The sequence below is a fragment of the Pseudoliparis swirei genome, chromosome 2 (assembly GCF_029220125.1).
Source record: "Pseudoliparis swirei isolate HS2019 ecotype Mariana Trench chromosome 2, NWPU_hadal_v1, whole genome shotgun sequence".
Classification (NCBI taxonomy): Eukaryota; Metazoa; Chordata; class Actinopteri; order Perciformes; family Liparidae; genus Pseudoliparis; species Pseudoliparis swirei.
This window is the reverse complement of record NC_079389.1, coordinates 4685221-4704787: the sequence shown is the minus strand read 5'-3', so window position 1 is coordinate 4704787 and position 19567 is coordinate 4685221. Positions and strand designations below refer to the sequence as shown.

Genomic DNA, 19567 nt, shown 5'->3' with positions numbered 1-19567 from the left:
TGCATTAGGAATACTATATAACCCACTGCTAAGGTCTCAGATGCGACTACATGACAACCCAACTTTACCTTTTAATTTAGCATGATTTAGATGTCATAATTATGTCAACTAGATGGTTATTTCTCAGTTTGCATATATCCTACTATGGCTCTTCTGGTTTTCCAATTTTTTAAAATGTATTGCTATATTCCATATGCATCAAACTGTCAAAATAAAATAGGACTCTCTGTCTGTATGTAGGCCTATCCTTAGAGTTTCTCAACCACTGTTCATACAATCAAAGTTGTATTGAAGTGGGAAGTTGTTTGGATGAGCAGCAATACCACAGGCCAAGCCATCGGCCAAGCGGGCAACGGACAAGTAGATGCGAAGCATTATTCGATGTACCAGTTGTGTGTAAGATTTATTTTGGTGAACAGGACAGAACATACACTGCCCTGAGCAAAACACTGCTCTATCCTTATCTCATTTCCTGAATGTCACCTCATCAGTCCCCGTCACTCAGGCTCAAACAGGAAGTGTTCTCTCCAGTCCAGCAGGTTGACTGTCCCTAGATAAGCACATCAGACGTTCTGCAGAGCAGCAAGCGAGTCAACATAAAGCAGAGCGATAGCCGAGCACTCAGATAACTGCTGCCAGAAAGAGGTTATTATAGAATCAACAATACGACTCAGTTCACTTCACTGTACATACTAAATGGTATTTAAACAGTGCTTGGATTTAGAAATGTAGTGTTTTGTTTGCTTGAGATAAATAAGACCTTTTCTATTATATTTTATTTATATTTATGTATATATTTATTTATTCATGTATTGTATTTGTATGTATATATATATATATTTATATATTTATTCATATATATATATATTTATTTATATAGTTATATATATTTATATATATATATATATATATAAATAAATATATACTGTATATATATACACATACATAGAAAAATATCCGTCAGTTACCTTCTTGTTCTCTTTCTAGGCGTGACCTCGTTTCCTTTCCTTTTTAATTGTGTCATCGTCATTCTCCTCTCTGTCGTCAACCATCTGTTTACCCAGAATACTCGGCTCGCGTCCAAAGTGTCATCCCCGACACGACCTCTTCTCAGTCCGAGCACCACCGTTCTCACTCCCTCACGGGTTGGTTCTTCCATCCTGTCTGAAGGAACACTTAAATAAAGAAAGGAGAGGTCCTTTTTCAAGTGTTCCTTCAAGTCGTCCAAGTTCAAGTCTATATCTGCTTTGCCTTGGAGTGCGGTGGGCTTTGATTTGCATTTAATCCTTTTTCCTTTCTTCTTTAATAATTGACTGCCCATCTGCTATTACTCTTTTTTCACTTCATCTTTCTCCCTCTTTATACGTTTGGAGAGCATCATCATCGTCATCGTCAAACTAACCACTGAACCCTTCGTTCCAGTTTGTTCTGAGTTACAGTTTTCTACCTTTGCGGTTAGGGAATTAGCTCAACGACGGCATAGAAAGAAACAAATTGGACAATGTTGAAGTTTAACAAGAACGAGACAAGAGAGGCACAAAGGAGGCTCTGTCCCTTTGCCAGGAGAGTGTGGATGTCACAAGATCCATTTTGCCAAACTCTGGGAACAATACCGAAGGCTAGGATACACTAGCTTCATTCAAGGCTGCTTTTTTTTTATATACTCGCACTATTTTTAAGATTTACAAAGCCAGACAAAAGGACACCAAATCTAGGAGAGACCCGACAGTCCTCGTTGGAAACATCGCTAAAGCCCGATGGATCCAATGGGAGAACGGTTAAGGTTCTAGGTACCTTTTTTTATGATGCGATACAAAGTAAAAGTTCATTTAACAGAGTTGATCTTTGAAGGTCATCATGGCGTTTCTGATTTTAAGCCCTGTTGCACAATGAGATAACTTCTTTTAAACAAAAGACTATTAAGAAACTAGAAAATACAATTCCCTCATTGACCTTGCCAGGAATGCAACCCTATACCTTCGATAACCTCGCACAGTTGCACGTGTGGACATATGAAGACTCTGGATCACCTATAGAGTGTTTTTTTGGTATCAACCTCGTGCTTATACACGTAACGACGGAATTTAAAAAAGCTGGGAAAAGTCCACCCTCGTGAATCTCCAGTTGGAAACCATTAGCAGTCGCTAGGGGCAACCACTCAGTGTTTGGCAGTGACGGTGCTGCTGTGCAGTGCATCGTGGGAACATCTGGTTCTCAGTTTCTAGGCTCGGTGCGATGGGTGGGTGTGTTTCTGTTTTGGGGTGTTGACTGCCGACGTGCTTCGCAACACCGTCAGTTCTCAAGAACTTTTAACCGACAGCTCGCCAACAAAAAGCATCCGGATAGATGACGTGATTGGCAGTTATTCATCTTTTGGATTCAATGTTTATGTAAAAATAATACATTGATTTACAAAAAGAAGGTAACTTCGAGGTAAGGACATTGAGAGAAAATGTTTAGCTTTAATACTGAGGTGGCAATGGCAGCTACCGTCATTCCCAACTATTTAACTGTTCGAAACCCGAAATTTGGCTGGGTCTTTGCACCCCACACTTGAAATTTAAGCTGAGTGAAGGGGACATTAATATTTGCACGTTTCCATAACAGGCTCGTAGGGCATGTCTTTGGTTTCTGCGTGGATGGTAAGGTCTGTCAGAATCCAACTGACGTAAGGTCCATTAATGGCTTGTGTTGGTTTTCAGTTTCCTGAAGAGACCCCTCCATCTTGGCGAAGGCATCTTCTCACGAAGAAAGAAACAATATATTAATTCAAGGTCCATTCGACATAGTATTCATTCAATAAATTCGAAACATTCTAGAAGGGCGACCCAAACAACACCGCAGGATTTATTCACCCAGTTCTCCCACTCGTTTCATAAACCTATTGTTCTCCAATCAACCTTCATCTTGCTCCAAGGCACCAGGCAGCCAGTGGTAGTCTTTCACATTGGCCGTGCAGCTTTGCCATGCATTTCATGCTTTACTCCCTCCACCCACCAGTCAATGGCATTGCATATTAGCATAAAACTCTTTGCATAAATCCTGTTTGTTTTAACTCTCTCTCTCTCTTTCTCATTCTCTTTTTCTCTCAATTCAAACCAGATTAACTGTAATGAGCTTTACGGGCTGCTTTGAGGTTCAGCCAGAAATGGCCGCGTTGACACATTAGATACATACAGCTTGCACCAGTGTATCGGAAAGTCTTCATCATTTGTGTGGGAGAATGTTTTCATCTTCCTTCCACAAAGTTCCTAATTATAGTTTCAGCCGATGCTAGGAGGGCTGGCCATCACTTTTTATTATTATTTCCAAGGTCAAGGTTTTCTCTACACTCGTTTTGTGGGAGATATGATTGAGTGGGTTTATTAATGAATGAGATACATCCAAAAGGTGCTTCAGTTGGATCGGCAGTTAACATGCATTAACTTTGTGTGTGTGTGTGCATGTAAAATTCAAACCACAACCAAAAATGCACACGATGGCCTGTGGCTGACGAACCATTAACCTCTAGAGACCCAACCCTCGCTGAATTCTAACCCTCGACTTCCGTGTCGTACCAGGTGTCCAGGCCCGAGCCGTGACCTTGGACGAGACTGCCGCCTTTCCCCGCCATCACATCGCCGGCGACGGCCAGTTCCAGAACGGTCCCAACATCGACCCCTCTGCAGACGTCCCACTGCGGTCCCCTGTCCGCTGTGTTTCTCCGGAGTTCGTCAACGCCATCGCGATGAACCCTGGCGGACGACCTAAGGAGGTAGAGAGCGTACATTTTCCACATGCACTGCAGGGGACCTGGTAAAGTCGTGGAATTTAAAAATGGTTATTTCCAGGCCTGGAAAAATATTTTTTTATCTCAATGGTTTTGGAAAATTCATAGAAATTTTATATATTCATATGTTCATTAACGCAGTTTGATTAAACGAATAAACAATTATGTAAATATGTATTCTTTTAATACAAATGTTGTGTAATTTAAGGTATATACTCATGTATACACCAAGATTTCACGTGTTTGATCATGGAAATTTGGTTTAAAGGTCATGGAAAAGTCCTGGGAATCCATGTGTATGAACCCTGCCACTGTTTTCCCGCCTTTTCTTTCTTTACGAGTATCTACTGTATTTCTTTGTTCCACTCCTCAGAGACACATGCACAGCTACCGCGAGGCCTTCGAGGAGATGGACGGTGGCCCCGTCAGTCCGACACCCGTAGTTGGTGGTGAGGTGTTTCCCCAAACCCCCGCCTTCCCCATCTCACCGCAAACCCCTTACTTCAACCTGTGTAAGTCCCCCCTCTGGCTGACAGAGGGCACTGTGGAGCTCGGGAGTAGAAAACACGATATACATTAAATCCCAACTGAAGGTTGTATTCCACGAAGGTATCGATCTTATTCGGAGATTAGGCTTTAGATTTATGCATTTACGTTCACTTTTTAAATGGTTTATTTCAGTAAATATGTTACATTCCTTAACCTTTTCAGCACCAAGCTTTTTTTAGGCCTCTGCTCCGAAAATTGCACACCCAAACTAAACAGGCTGAATCTCTGCAACCACTAGGGCTCTTTATAATCTTTATTTGGTACCACTTATTCCAACTCGATTATCAGACTCATTCAGATTGTAAATGGGCTGCACTTCTAATGTCTGTTGACTGAATTCATCTTTTCTTGCAAGAACGTCTGCAGACATCAATCAGTACACGAAGGAGACAAAGGGGGGGATGAGAGACAGGAAAAGAAAGCCAAGCCAGTTTGCCGTAATCGATTTCAAATGTAGAGTTTTTCTTTCAGTATAACCGTTTCCCTGAGAATAAGTTGGATCTTCCAAGAAAAGTCGAGAAAATAGAAAAGATACGTATGGACACGACCGTCTTCCCAAGCGCCTCTCACGGTCTCACATGCACTCCACACTAAAACGAGAGAGGTCACGTATTAGGAAACGTGTCTTTGGGCCAACTCTACCAATGATCTCATCCGGTCCTCTTGCACCCCCCCCCCCCCCCACCAGGGCGGCCCCATAAACCGTAGTCATAAAAAACCCTCCATATTTTTAACACCCGCTCTGTTGCGCAACACCCCCTCTCCATCCCATCAAAGTGGGAACACAGAAACGCTCAGTTGTAACTTTTAACTGAGATAAACGAAGAATTTAGATTCTGGAACAAACCAACTTTGACACATTGAGATCAAATTGTTGCATTGGATAGCGTTTGTGAGAAAAACACAAGGTTTCCTTTTTGTCAAAACTAGATTCTCTTTTTATCAGCTGAGCACAAAAATGTCAACCTAGATTAGTTTCGCAGTTATTTGTTAAACTTGTGAACAGTGCATGTTTAGCTACTAGATTGATCTCCCATTTACTTCCATTACACAGTTATCTTGAGTGTTGTTGGAGTTTAAATCCCTTTCCCAAGTGTTCACTTTGGTGCTCCCGCACACACAGCACCCACGATTTAAATGTGGGGCGTTTTGGAGGCAAGTACAAAGAATAGATTTGGATTCTTTGGTAAGTGGAGAATGCACGTCTTTCTACCGGAGTACCACTGTCCCACGATGTCAGCCAAATGGACCCCCCATTCCCCTCCTCATCCCTTCCCTCTACCCAAATGAGCTTTACCCATCACGTATAACACAGTCCTGCACTGCTTTGGCATGGGAGCCACATGAGAGCAGCACTGGCAACACAATGGACATGATGTAGGATCCACATCCTACACATCCAAATATATATATTTATAAATATATTAAATAAATATATATATATTTATATATATATATATATATTTATGTGTATATATATATTTATATATATTTATATATATCTATATATTTATATGTGTATATTTATATATGTATATTCATATATATTTATATGTATATTTATACATATATATATATTTATATATATGTATTTATATATATATATATTTATATACATATATATATTCATTCAACAGTAAACTTGCTGCAAGTTTTTTGCTGATAGAACAGATATTTGTGGTATTAAATAAACTAAACAGGGAATAACATCCACCTTCATGCATTGACAAAGTCAAAAAATAGCCAACACACACACACATCCGCATAAAGCCCAAAGACAAGCTTCCTCTCTCAGCTGCTGCTGCTCTCTGTGTTGTGGTTGTAATCTGTGTTTTGGGTTCCTGTTGCCGCCTTGTTTCACCACAAACACCCCGCCGCCTGCCCTCCCCCAGCAGTCTGAAGTACCCAGCCATTTGTGTCATGTCTTTTGGTAATTGTGCTGGCACTGCGTGTTAGCTATCACAAGAGGTTTTTTTTCTCTCCCACCACATAATTATTTGTGTTCACACTGGAGGGTTGAATAAAGCAGGAGTCGGCTAAAAGGAAGACTAGAGGTGCAGAACGGATTCTTGAATCTAACACCTTGTTGGGATGATTCTCATACTCGAGGACGATACTCTCTCCTCCTGATGTTCTCCTCCAGTGTCAAAGTAGCAGAGACTGTATCAAAGGGCCTGTTCTCACATGGACAGTAACGGCTATGTAACATTTGATTTTAAGGAATACAGGAATGTTAGCGGCTCATTATTCCCATTTGACCAAAAGCCCATTTTTCCGACGGTTCGTTATTCCCAAAACAAACTCCCGTCGTTCCGGAGGCCCATTGCTCCCAAAGTACAAACTCTATATGCTGTAAACAGAAGCACATGGACGAATGGTTGTTCAGAAGCCCATGACATAGACATGACCCCCCTCTGGTTGGCCTACCCTGATACGCTTACCCTACATCTCACCAATCCTAATTCTTATGCTGAAACCTAACCAACACGACCACAAAGAGCAATGAGATGTAATAAAACGGAAGGTTTCGATGACATCACGCTGTATAACACATAGCCATGTGCTTCTGTTTGTTGCAGAGGGAGTGTGTGTATATTTTAAGAGCAATGGGCTTTCGGAAACAATGGCTCCATTTGTTCTCAGGATAACAAACCGTCGGCCAAATGAGGCGTCGATCTATCGGGACATCCCACGAACTGTTGGGGTTCGGAACAATGGACTGTACCAATTAGGATTTGCGATTGTGAAACTAAGACAAACTGGAAATAAATAATTAAATGAAGCAACTGAGGATCGCAAATGCCGTTTCCCGGGTGAACCAAACACTCTTCATTCAGTTTGACCGCGCTCTGCTTTGTGTTGGACACACACCTCACTCTCCTCCTGGCAGAGTGAGGTGTGTGTCACGTTGTTATTCGTGCACAATGCATGTTTCCCCCCCCTCCATCAGAGCATGAGCACACCTCTCTGGACACGCTGTGTGTTGATGCTGTATTGTCTTGACAGCTGTTTACCCGTCTGTTCGGATGTGATTATCAAGACTTAAGACTAAACTAAGTAGAAAAACGTTATTTATACACTTTTCCCATCATTTTCTAAATGAGTGAAAAGGTGACAGGAAGCAGCTGTCGAGATGCTTCGTGATGCATGACGCCGTGTGGTGATGAGTGTCCGGTTCTCTTCAGGCCGCTCCCCTCCTGGTCTTGCCCGGACCCCGCTGTCGGCACTGGGCCTGAAGCCTCACAACCCGGCGGAGATCCTCCTCAATCAAACAGGCTCAGGTTGGTTTGGAACACTCACTAATGAAGTTATTGTCATCGTTTTATTGTTGTTCTTTCACTCTGGGTTTACTGCGACCGCGTCATAGTCTGACGCCAAGTGGTTCTGATCAAGCGAAGAGTTGGGAACACACACACACACACACACACCTTTTCTGTACCTCTGCTCCATTACATAATTCTGTTTCTCTGGATTATCTCCAACGACGCTCCACAGAAGATGAGAACAGTGAGGATGAGGACGGTAAGGAGTGCTGCTGCAAAGCCACGGATCATCAACGTTTTTTAAAATCTCCTCCACCCCATCTTTTCTCTACCTGTCGTCGTCCATCTACATCTCGTGTGGCGAAACCATATCCGTCTTCCGTTGCATCTCTGGAAAAACTCTCACGGCAATGTTACAGCATTATTACTTTCAGCCTTGTGCCATTCTGTGTTTTTTTATTGGCATCACATCACCATCGCACGACTGCAACGCCACGGAGCTGAAAGGAATGAAGAGATACAGACGGAACGGCAGAGGTGAAGTAAATCCTCACGGTTTCTTTTCTCTCTCACGCAGCACCGAGAAGCTACGTCGAGTCCGTGGCGAGGTCGGCCGCCGGAGAGCAGTCGACGTTACCCAGGAGCCTCAGCCCACTGGAAGAGACTACAGCCCAGCAGAGGAGTCTGAGTCCCGCCTCCCACACGCTGAACTCACCTTTGTCCAGCAGCAGCCCCATCCAGAGCTCACAGGGGTGAGCCCCACGCATCACGCTCTTTTATTTGTTGGAGGCCAATAGATATGACTTGTACATCTGTCAGCGTAGCTATCAGTGGTTTCTGCATTGAAAGGATATATCTTGTCAATGGCACATATTTTTATATAACATTCATTCTTTCCACTGAATGATTTAGATTTGCCAATTGAATAGATACTTAAAGGTTAACTGTGTTATTTTTCCACCGGATGCTATTTTACCATGTTCTGTGGTGGCGTACATTGGCGGTGATGAGTTGCCCCGTATAGCGACTTCTGTCTGCAGCGTTGAAAAAATATTAAAGTCACCCCTTTAATGCTTTTCAGTCTCACAGTCATGTGTCCACATTAACAGTTTGATGTGTGTAGAACTTCAGGGTTTAAAAAAAAATTACGTTATCCATTTTTCTTCCAGCGATCACCCCAGCAACGTTAGCACTCCGTCCCAACCCACTACTGATTCGGGCTTCCGCTCCCAGGCCACAGAGAGTGCCTACCCCACTCCCACCCCCTCATATCAAGCCCTGAACACCCCCACTTCTTCCTACCTGGATTCCAGCTCTCCGACCTCTTCCTACTTTGGCACCACCACCCCTACGCAATCCTACCTTGGCACCACCACCCCTACGCAATCCTACCTTGGCACCACCACCCCTACGCTATCATACCTTGGCACCACCACCCCTACGGTATCCTACCTTGGCGCCACTACCCCTACGGTATCCTACCTTGGCACCACCACCCCTATGGTATCCTACCTTGGCACCACTACCCCTTCGGTATCCTACCTTGGCGCCACTACCCCTATGGTATCCTACCTTGGCACCACCACCCCTACGCAATCCTACCTTGGCACCACTACCCCTTCGGTATCCTACCCTGGCGCCACTACCCCTACGGTATCCTACCTTGGCGCCACTACCCCTATGGTATCCTACCTTGGCACCACCACCTCTACGCAATCCTACCTTGGCACCACTACCCCTTCGGTATCCTACCCTGGCGCCACTACCCCTACGGTATCCTACCTTGGCACCACCACCCCTATGGTATCCTACCTTGGCACCACCACCCCTATGGTATCCTACCTTGGCACCACTACCCCTATGGTATCCTACCCTGGCGCCACTACCCCTACAGTATCCTACCTTGGCACCACCACCCCTATGGTATCCTACCTTGGCACCACCACCCCTATGGTATCCTATCTTGGCACCGCTAAACCTACGCAATCCTACCTTGGCCCCAACACCCTGCTGGGGAGCAATGCGGCCTCAGACCCGAGCCCGCCCACCCCAGATCCTTCCCAGGCAACGCTGAGCCATGGAAGTCCCCATGCGCAGCACCGGACCAACATCCTCGGCTCCGCCTACAACCCCCTCCTCCAGCAGCGCTTGTGTGCTATGCAGGAGGGTCCTATCATGAGCCAGCAAACATCTCCAGCTAACGGCTTTGATGTGGGTATGGAAGGTCTCAGTGGCAGTCCCACTCTTGGTCGTCATCTGTCTCAAGGAGCCCTGAGCAGCCCGGTCCTCAGCAGACAGGCCTCTTTGGGTCAGGTGTCTCAGCGGAGCCCGGTCCTCAGCAGGCAGCCGTCCCTGGGTCAGCCCATACAGAGCAGCCCCGTGCTCAGCCGACAGCCGTCTATCGGAAGTCCAGTTTTGGGCCGTCACCCATCTGTATCGCAGGTATCCCAGAGAAGCCCCAGTCTGGACCGTCACCCCATGCACAGCGGTTACACCACCCCGGACGAAAGACATGGGAACCTGTCGCGACAGAGCAGCTCATCGGGCTACCAGGGACCGCCCACTCCCTCCTTCCCCATCTCACCTGCATGCTACCACGATGGGGGGATGATGGGGATGGGCGTAGGGTTCCGGCAGGGCAGTCCAGCCCCTGGTTTCCAGCCCCAGCTTCCAGAGAAGAGGCGCATGTCGAGCGGCGATAGGCCAAACGCGGCGCCGTCCTACGGCACGCTGAACGGGAAGATAATGTCCCCAATGAGTGGAGGAAGCAATCCCAGCTACTTCCACACCCTCTCCGACTTCTCAAGGTTCAACATGTCCGGTAAGGATGTACATCACCTGGAGTGACAAAAAGACACGTTTTTGGAGGTTCGTCACTTCCTTTCTCTGACAGTGTTTTTGGTCTTTGTTGCAGATGGAAGTCCTGAGAGCAGGCTGAATGTCAAGTTTGTCCAAGACACGTCCAAGTTCTGGTACAAGCCAGACATTTCCAGGGATCAAGGTAAGAGAGACTTTTCCCTTAAATGACCTTTAAACTCTTATTGTACCCTGTCTTGACCTTTCATTTTTGCTTTCTGGTGCCTGCTTGGCAGTGTCAACATGTTTGGAATATTTCTTGATATAACTTATGTCCACAACCACCCCCTATATGCTTCTAAGGTGGAGTTTACATTGGCAGCATGCAACCTCGTAAGCGAGAAGTATGAAAGGAAGATCTAGCAATATTTTTAGAGAAATATGATTGTTTGCCACTTTCCTAAAGTATTAGACACTGAAGAAGTGAATAATGCTGCATGTGCGGTTCGGTTCTAGAAACTCCCATTCAATGTGGAACTAGGTCACCATTGTTTCTCTGAAGCATCTACAAGGTGTGATTCAACTTTGAAGCTTTTGTTCAATTTGAAGTCAAGTTTACTTTCAGGCAAACAAGCATTAGCATGAACACTTTTCATAAATACATGTGCACGTACAAGAGATAACAAATACTTATGGATGTACACAAAACACAGACGAGCACACGCGTCGGTATACACACATCTCTGTACGCGTGTTTGATTGTGAGGTCACTGGCTATTGGCTGCCGCATCTGCATTTGCTTATGGCCAGTCTTGGATTATATCATGTTGAATTACAAGCACATGCTCAACTGCAATGACAACACACACACACTCCCTTACACACACACCTACGCACACAGTTTATACTTAGTGTCATGCACTTCCAGAGGGAACAGCCCACACCACATGGAGAGAGTGAGGGAACATCTGTGTTGCTCATCTCATCTATCTTCCCTCTCTAAACTCTCACATGTGGACAGGCCGAGGCCTTGAACTAAACGGTGAAGTAATTCATCTGAAGCTCCTCTTCAACGACGGCGCGTCGAAAGCAAAGTCGCTTGTTAAGAGTCGTAGTTGTAATGAAATACAGACTTGAAGAGCGATTTATTTTAAACAAAGGGTCAGGACTTTGCTCTGGGGTGATCTTTTAACCTCTGCTAGATCAGCCAGTCAGACTGTCCCGATAAGACAAAGCGTGGCACCGACCCGTTAATCACAAGTTAGCCGCATCCCACAGCACGCTCGGCTTCAGGCCTGTTGCACTCGACATGGGACCACAGTAAACTCCATAGACTTCACGCTGTATTGCAATATCTATAAAGACTTAATTGGATACCCGGTGAGATTCGCAATCCATTTTGTGATCGTCTGAAAAGAACTGAACGCCTCCTCCTGTGTTACAGCTATCGGCCTGCTGAGAGAGAGGGAGCCCGGAGCCTTCGTCATCCGGGACAGTCACTCGTTCAGGGGGGCTTACGGCTTGGCCATGAAGGTGGCGTCTCCTCCACCCTCAGCGCATCAGAGCAAGAAAGGTAGGGGCTCTTTTAGTCGGGAGATCTTCGGTTTCGGAGTTCGGAGACGGACTTCAAGTCAATGAGCTCACGTCTCTGTGTTAATCGCCCCCTCTCCACCGTTGCAGGTGACATCACCAACGAGCTGGTGAGGCACTTCCTGATCGAGAGCAGCTCCAAAGGAGTGAAGCTGAAGGGTTGTCCCAACGAGCCTTACTTCGGTACGGCCTGAGACACACGCTCTACTTCCTGTGTGGCCGTCACACGCCGGCACTCCTTTCCAAGTTGCATAGCGTGTAATCCTCCCAGTAATTCTGTAATTACTGACTTGACTGTAGTGATCCGAGTCGTGTTCGCCTCACTAATTACACTGCATGACGTGCGTGTGTCTGCCTCGTCTGCCAAATACCAAACGGGGTGAGCCGACTTCTGTAAACCTTCGTATGGCCTCTCCTGTGAAGTCGCTGTTTGTAATTGAAACTCAAATATCAGCAGCATGGCGACGAGTGTCTTTTTCTTCTACTTCCTCATAATTTGTTTGTCTTAAAGGGGAAGCGTGATGATTTTCGACGAGCCCGGTGTTTTCTCTGACTGTGTCCTGTGTGTGTTCGACAGGCTGTCTGTCGGCCCTGGTCTACCAACACGCCATCACACCGCTGGCCCTGCCCTGCAAACTACTCATCCCCACCACAGGTCTGTGGATCCAAACGTTTGATGCATCACGGAGCGATTTTGTTGTGTTGGAGTCCAGTTTAACAGGCTTTACAGTCACAGGCCTCGATTTTTAAGGAACACTCTCACCCCCCCCCCAGTTATTTGCATATCGGTTTCTCACCCTATGTCACCTTGAATTCTTGAAGAACATTATATCCGACTAAACTCTTGCACATCTCGTCCAGTACAACCATTATATTTCATTTAGCTGACGCTTTTATCCGAAGCGACTTGCTATCGTGTTACATTCACACACCGGAGACACAGTTACAGGAAACAACTCCGGGTTAAGGGTCTTGCTCATGGACACATCGACTACGGTGTGAATTAAACCGCCAACCCCCTGATTGAAGGACAAACCTCCTAACTACTGACCCACAGTGGGCTTCAGCTCATTAATCCAGACGTATGCTCGTGACTCCCCAAACAAGTGCAACCTTTCCACTTCTGCAAGAGCTGGAATACAACATCCATAGCTGTGTTTTTCCGTTAGCTTAGAATCATTTAAAATGGATTACCATAAAACATATATATATATAATATCAGAGGTGAGACTGGAACCTCTACTTGGCGTAGTAATGGAAAAATGGTGTAGTGAAGGAACTGATGACGAGCCGATTACAACATCCCTCGGTGCTACTAAATAAAAACAAAAGGCGAGGCCGCGACCGCTAACTTCCTCTGTCTCACGTTTGATGAAGATCTCATCGAGGAGGCTCCAGATGTAGCCGCACCAAATCCTCTGGCTGAAAGACTGAAACAAGGAGCAGGTAAGACATGACGTCGCTTTCATTCATTTGCTTTTGGTCAAAGTTCAGCTTGTTTGAGACTCGACCACAACGTCAGCTTTTGAAAAGATCCTAGGACATTACGAACTATGTAATTAACGTGTGTCCTGAATCATCCTGTCCAATTGTTCAAAGACAACACCCTTGTTAACCCAGTGCAGAGGGCCCCTGCTGATTCCCATGGTAAACCCTGTTTTACTTGGCGACTTCCATCTGGAATGTGCATCCTATCCGCCTGTCCGTGTCTGTTTTAACCTGCACACATTAACGACGGGCCTGTCTAATTCCTGGAGATGTGTTAGGACTGTCTGGCTTCCTCGTCCGTAACAGGCTAAATGTCTTCGTGTGGAATGATATCGGATGTCTGTGTTGCAGACGGCATGATCTTTGATGAGAGGAAATCGATATGTTTGCATGACTAGATCAGAAAACAAGCAATAAATCAATTTGAGAATGAACCGTCCCATTTGACTTTTTCCTTTTTTGTGATCCGATTGTGGACGTCTGCTCTCTCTTTTTTTATCCCAGCATGCAACGTGCTCTACATCAACTCGGTGGAGATGGAGTCCCTGACGGGCCCCCAGGCCGTCGCCAAGGCCATCTCGGAGACGTTGGCGGCCGCCTCCCCGGCCACCGCCACCGTCGTGCACTTCAAAGTGTCTTCGCAAGGCATCACGCTGACCGACAACCAGAGGAAGTGAGTCCAGACCACCCCCTCCCCTCCCCCTTCTGTATGGCGTTAATGTTCTGACGCCAGTATATTTTCGGGTGCGGACACAAAGTTCGATGTCTGAGCGTAAGATAATGAGTTTGTTTTTCGAAGGGCGAGTTTCGACACGAGTTTCGACACGAGTCCCGACGCTTCACGACGGTTCACACCGGATCAAGAGATCAGGCTCTCGTTCCTCACGACCGCGTTTCTATCAACAGCCGCTTTAAAACCATCTCTCAGTGAGCTGCAGAGACAATTTGATCTCAACTGGATTATTTCATAAACATGCAGGATTTCAAAAACGGAATTAACGATATTTTTAGCACAGATTTTCATTTATTTAAATGTGAGTACTCAGACTGTCGTCTATCGTCCCTTCTACGTGAATTTGTTTATGTTTTTATGTTGGTTTTCAGCTGTTTGGTGTTGGTGTTTTTTGGTGTTTTTATGCATATTAGATTATAAATCTGAATGGGTTATCCTGGCTAAATATAGCATTATGCAAATTATTGTGTGTGTGTGTGTGTGTGTGGGTGTGGTTCCAAGATGAATAAAACCTTTAACTAAACCAGACTTTAAACCCTCAATTCACTGACATGGGCTTAATTTATCACTGATATACTGGTATCAGTGTCCTGTCCACCAGATAATAATCATAATCATAAAGATAGCACTGATGAGTTTAATTAACTCTTCTGGTACAACTATCAGCCAATGTGTTATTAAATGATGACGTTCCTCTATAAACCACGCCCACTACCGGTCTCCTCTCCCAATAAAGAGACGGAGAAAGTCGTTCACATCATCTGCTAATCCACACGAGGCACATATTCTTGTATTTTGGAGTTCCTTTAATCACGATTGTCTGTGCCCCCCCCCCCCGTTGTTTTGCTGGTTTTAGGCTTTTCTTCCGGCGCCACTATCCCACCAACACGGTCACGTTCTGCGACACCGACCCTCAAGACAGGAAGTGAGTACACGGACGTAGACGATCGCTTCTTAAAATGCCAACAGCGCTTTTTTATTTTTGGCTCCCGATGAGTTCTAAAACACTTTGTCCACAATTCATCAGAAAGGTTGACTCACGATACTTCTCTTTACGTCTTCACAGGTGGAACAAGCCCGAGGGTGGAGCCGCCAAGTAAGTAAACCTTCTCCCACATTGGCCCCAAAACTGAAAGAGTGAAAGGTTTGGAGGTCCGTGATAGGAGAGAAGGGTTCAGCAGTGTGAGCTTCTGATGCATCACCCCAAACTCAGGTGTAAACTGTTTAATCAGACACACAGTATGATTTAAAGTCCTCTTTCTAAACCCCGGACTCCCCCCATTCCTCACTTTGACACGAAAACAAAAAGGGTGGAAATCACCAAAGTTAACTTCTTTAAGCTGCCGAAGACTTCTTTTTGTCTCACCTTCTAACCACAAATTCCCACAGCTCGTCTCGTTGGTGAACACGCTGCTTGTTCTCAACTATCAAAAAAAACTCAAACTAGCTTGAATCTAAAGGACGTCTAAATCTCCGATAAACACATATTATATAACATGTCAGTTTTTTAGCAGCCTATTGACGAGGATTCCACTGTGGACTGAAACACGGCCATCTTTGTTCCTCACACCCTCTCCGATGTCGACCTCGCAGGCTGTTTGGCTTCGTGGCCCGTAAGCAAGGCAGCACCACGGACAACGTCAGCCACCTCTTCGCCGAGATCGACCCCGACCAGCCGGCCGGCGCCATCGTCAACTTCGTCTCCAAGATGATCGTCTCGCAGAAACGATGAGAGGGCTGACGGCAAACACCCCCCCCCCTTCACCCCCCGGCACTTTTTGTTGTTTTTTTGTTTCCTTTTTTTTTAACGACGGACACTTACTTTCTGCTTTTGGACAATTCAGCATTCTGTTTTTCTTTTCTTTTCGTGTCACCTTATTTTCTTCCTGCTCTTTTGACTTTTTTTTTTAACGTGCATGTCCGTGTGCGAGAGACCGAGAGCGTGTGTGTTGTGTTCTGTTGTGTTCGGAGTGTGTGTGTGTGTGTGTGTGCAGCTTGCATGCTGTGTGCTTTTCTTCTCGGACGGACTACTCCAGAATGGACCAGAGGAAGTGCAGAGATGGGGGCGTGGCAACGGGGACGGGAGGCGACTCTGAACCTCCCGGTGCAGGGTAACGCGTGAGCGGGGAACGAGGGAATGACGTTGTGTATGTGTGTGTGCAAGTGTTATTTTTTTATAAAGAAGAAAGAAAAAAAAAGAAGTTGTGTGACGTCAAAAAGGTGGATTGTAAATCTATCAACCAAAGATTTGAAAAGGAAAAAAAAAGTAGTCAGGGCGCGCGTAGTGCGCCACTGTCGGAGGGTCGGAAGTATTCCTTTGTAAAACAAATATGGCTGCTTCATCAAAAAATACTGTTTCTTTCTGTATGTACTGATACTGTAGGTCAATTATGCGGCGTCGCCATTTTGCAAACGACCTTTTTGCGAGCCGGCGTGTGGTCCGTGTACATATTCTCGATTTTTGCTTCATGAGTAGGACTGTTCTAGATGACATGCGGTGCCTGACTTTCTTTTGTAATGCAAGAGCTTCGTGTGTGTGGGGGGGGGGGAGGAAAAAAAGTAAGAAGAAGAACGTAAAAACTCTCCCTGGGCTGTGTTTTAAATATCTTGTGTCTCTTAAGACGTCGTGCCTCTGAAGTGCAGCTAGCGTCTGTTATGCGATGATCTCCAAAACGCGGAGAGGAGAGGAAGAAGTAGCTCCGCCGCCTGCCGTCGTTCTCCGTTCCGCTCGACACCCGGAGGGACGAAAAGAAGCCGTAGAAATGCGACTTCCGGCGGGGCCCTGATCAGACACGGAGCGCTAACATTAGCCAAACGCAAAACTGTACGCTTGCTAACGGTTACTCGTACACTTTAAATGAATGTAGTTGCCATGAGCTGCTTCCTGTTCAGCTCATGGCAACTATTTACATATTATCGTGCTGCTTTCACAACAAAAGCGTTGCAATATTGTTCGATCCCAGAAGAAAAGTCAACGTACAGACGCGAGTGGTTGCGACTGACGCACATTTTTTAAGCTAATCACGAGGGCGTTAGATGTTCCAACGTTGGTGGGATGTCCTCAACAAGTATAAAGCAGAACTAGTGGTTAGTTCTTCCGTAGTGGATGAAGAAGATGACAACGGTTTCCACGGAGTAAAGCCACTGAGATAAGCCCCGCCCACTTCTAAGGCGCGAATGACGCGAAAAGCCTCAACGCTTTGGTGTGAACGCAGCATAAGTCCCCACAATGAGGTCAAAAAAGAAGCTTTTTAAAAACCTGATTACAGCTGTCCGGTACATAGGTGACATTTGACCTCTCCATGGAACCCATCTGAAGCCTTAAAGTAAGAGCCGGGCAGCGAACCGCCGACCTCGCTCCGACTGAGCTCTGATCGGGGCCTCAAACCGCTCTTCACTTTTCTGTGTTCGGTGTTTCCACCGATGGACAGAAGCTCTTCGTCAGCCGATCTATACTGTTAACACTCACAATCTACCCGAAAGTAAGCTATACATATAAATATACATATACAGATATATATATATTAAAAAAAACTTCCAAACAGTGACTTAAGATATTTATTTTTGTTGCTTTGTTGCTCTGTCATCCTGTGTGTGTGTATTATAAAGTACACAACCAGATGACTTTTTTTTTTGGCTACAGTCATTGACGTAGATATAAAAAGGTGTAAAGTGTGTGTGTGCATTTCAAACTGTTGTGTTTTTAAATGTGTTTTCCTTTTTGTTAACATTCTTGTTTTCTAGGGGAGGCTTTTTAGTTTTGTTGTTGTTGTTTTTTAAAGAGGGGGAAACTATTTCGTATGAACGATTGCTGTTATACTAAAGTCCAAATTGGAGTTATCCTAAAAAGAGATGCCGACACAAATGTTTTATTAACTTAAAACCTGCCGAGAAAATACATCGTCCAAGTTTAGCACTTAAAATGTTGAAGTATTAGCCGTGTGTTTCACCTGTATGGAAATTGGACAGACAGAATAATGTGTGTAGGCGGGACTTACTAGCTCCTGTCAGTCAGCGTCAGTCAGGACCAGTCGGTAGCTGCTTCCCTCTAGTGGTGATGAACGAGCATCACACGAGGAACCACTGAGCTCTAACAGTGTTTTAGCTGTGACTTTAGTCAAAGAGGTTGAGGTCATCACATCACTGGCAACATTAACTTTAATTTTTAATGCTGATTCATTTTTTCCTTTCAAAATATTATTGTTTTTAAGCAAAAGTATGAAAAAAATGGAACTTTTCAGCTGCGCACATAGTATAAGGGCTTCCTAGTTTGGATGACGTGATTTCAAAATAATAACAAAAAGGCAATTCTTAAGATTTCGTTAGAATAACCTAAAATCCATCTGAAGATGAGCATGACGTCGATATGACCTTTAAAGTCCCCTTCAAGGGCAGAGTAGAGGAGATTAGGAGGCGCTCTAGGGTCCCCGGGCAGCATGGTGTAAACTCATTAAATAAAGGATAAAAAAAAAAATTCACACACAAAAGAAGAAAAGAAAACGTCTCTTAGTTTTAGATACACGCGACCAGAATGTTCCGTTATTTATGAGCGAGCGCCTGCATGTGACCTCAGCGCCGACCCGGTCCGAACGACGTCTGGAACACTACGATCTATGTCGCTCGCCATCCGCTCGCCGAGATGGCGGCCGGCCTGTGAGATGATGAGTGAATGAGCTGCTGCCTGTTGAGAGCGTCTGTCCTCTTCTGTGTGCTTTGCTACGTTTTGGCTTCTACTGTTTCTGATGGGGGAGAAAACAACACATTAAAGAACAAATCAACATGCACACCGTGTCCGTCTTCTCGTTTCTCTCTCGTCAAACACGACCTCACAAGAGGAGGTGTCAGGTGAGTCGGGCTTTGTTGAACTGGATCCTCTTGAATCGGTTCTATGAACAAGGAGAGGATGAATCCAGAAGACCCGTTGACACACTTCTGGATCCCATTCAAGATGGAATGAGTTTAGTCATTCATTGAATCTGTTTTTTCATTTTTAGAATCAAATATAAAGACAGAACATCGAATGTTTAAATGTTTCTGCTTTTAAACCCAAAGTATTCTTACACAGAAATCAGGGTTTTTCCTGCATAGAGAACATTTGGGCGCGCGCCTACGCCGTTTTCCCGAGCGCCTATGACAAATCCCGAGCGCCTAAGGCAAAAAAAGTCCGCGATGAAAAAAAACACACAAAAAAAAACTGTTCATCACGTGCACGTCAGCGAATATGTTCTCAATAGTATGTTTCAAGTAGGCTACAGCCGAACCCTCGTTCTGTTTTGATCAATAGTAATCGAGTTAATAAGCGTGTCTTCTTGTCTGATCAATACGCAGCTGTGAGGTGAATGGACAGAGCGGCCAGCTGCTGATCACTCACCAGCCCGA

The 19567-nt window shown here is 45.2% G+C and overlaps 1 protein-coding gene across 12 annotated transcripts in view; it reads left to right on the top strand.

Moving 5' to 3' along the window:
- tns1b (tensin 1b) overlaps positions 1 to 18972 on the top strand; it is a 177684-nt gene extending 158712 nt beyond the window's left edge. For 8 of the 12 annotated variants that reach the window (XM_056436722.1, XM_056436714.1, XM_056436766.1 and 5 more), the window contains 16 exons: positions 1065 to 1145; positions 3561 to 3754; positions 4143 to 4281; positions 7504 to 7599; positions 8159 to 8333; positions 8751 to 10402; positions 10496 to 10582; positions 11822 to 11950; positions 12058 to 12150; positions 12545 to 12622; positions 13345 to 13413; positions 13567 to 13614; positions 13960 to 14128; positions 15045 to 15113; positions 15255 to 15284; positions 15782 to 18972. In XM_056436722.1, coding sequence (XP_056292697.1) covers positions 1065 to 1145; positions 3561 to 3754; positions 4143 to 4281; positions 7504 to 7599; positions 8159 to 8333; positions 8751 to 10402; positions 10496 to 10582; positions 11822 to 11950; positions 12058 to 12150; positions 12545 to 12622; positions 13345 to 13413; positions 13567 to 13614; positions 13960 to 14128; positions 15045 to 15113; positions 15255 to 15284; positions 15782 to 15920 — 3248 coding nt within the window. In that variant the 3' untranslated portion in view covers positions 15921 to 18972. The remainder of the gene's footprint in view (positions 1 to 1064; positions 1146 to 3560; positions 3755 to 4142; positions 4282 to 7503; positions 7600 to 8158; positions 8334 to 8750; positions 10403 to 10495; positions 10583 to 11821; positions 11951 to 12057; positions 12151 to 12544; positions 12623 to 13344; positions 13414 to 13566; positions 13615 to 13959; positions 14129 to 15044; positions 15114 to 15254; positions 15285 to 15781) is intronic. The other 4 variants (XM_056436749.1, XM_056436808.1, XM_056436758.1 and 1 more) reach the window with 4 other exon arrangements.
- Positions 18973 to 19567: the final 595 nt, after the last annotated feature.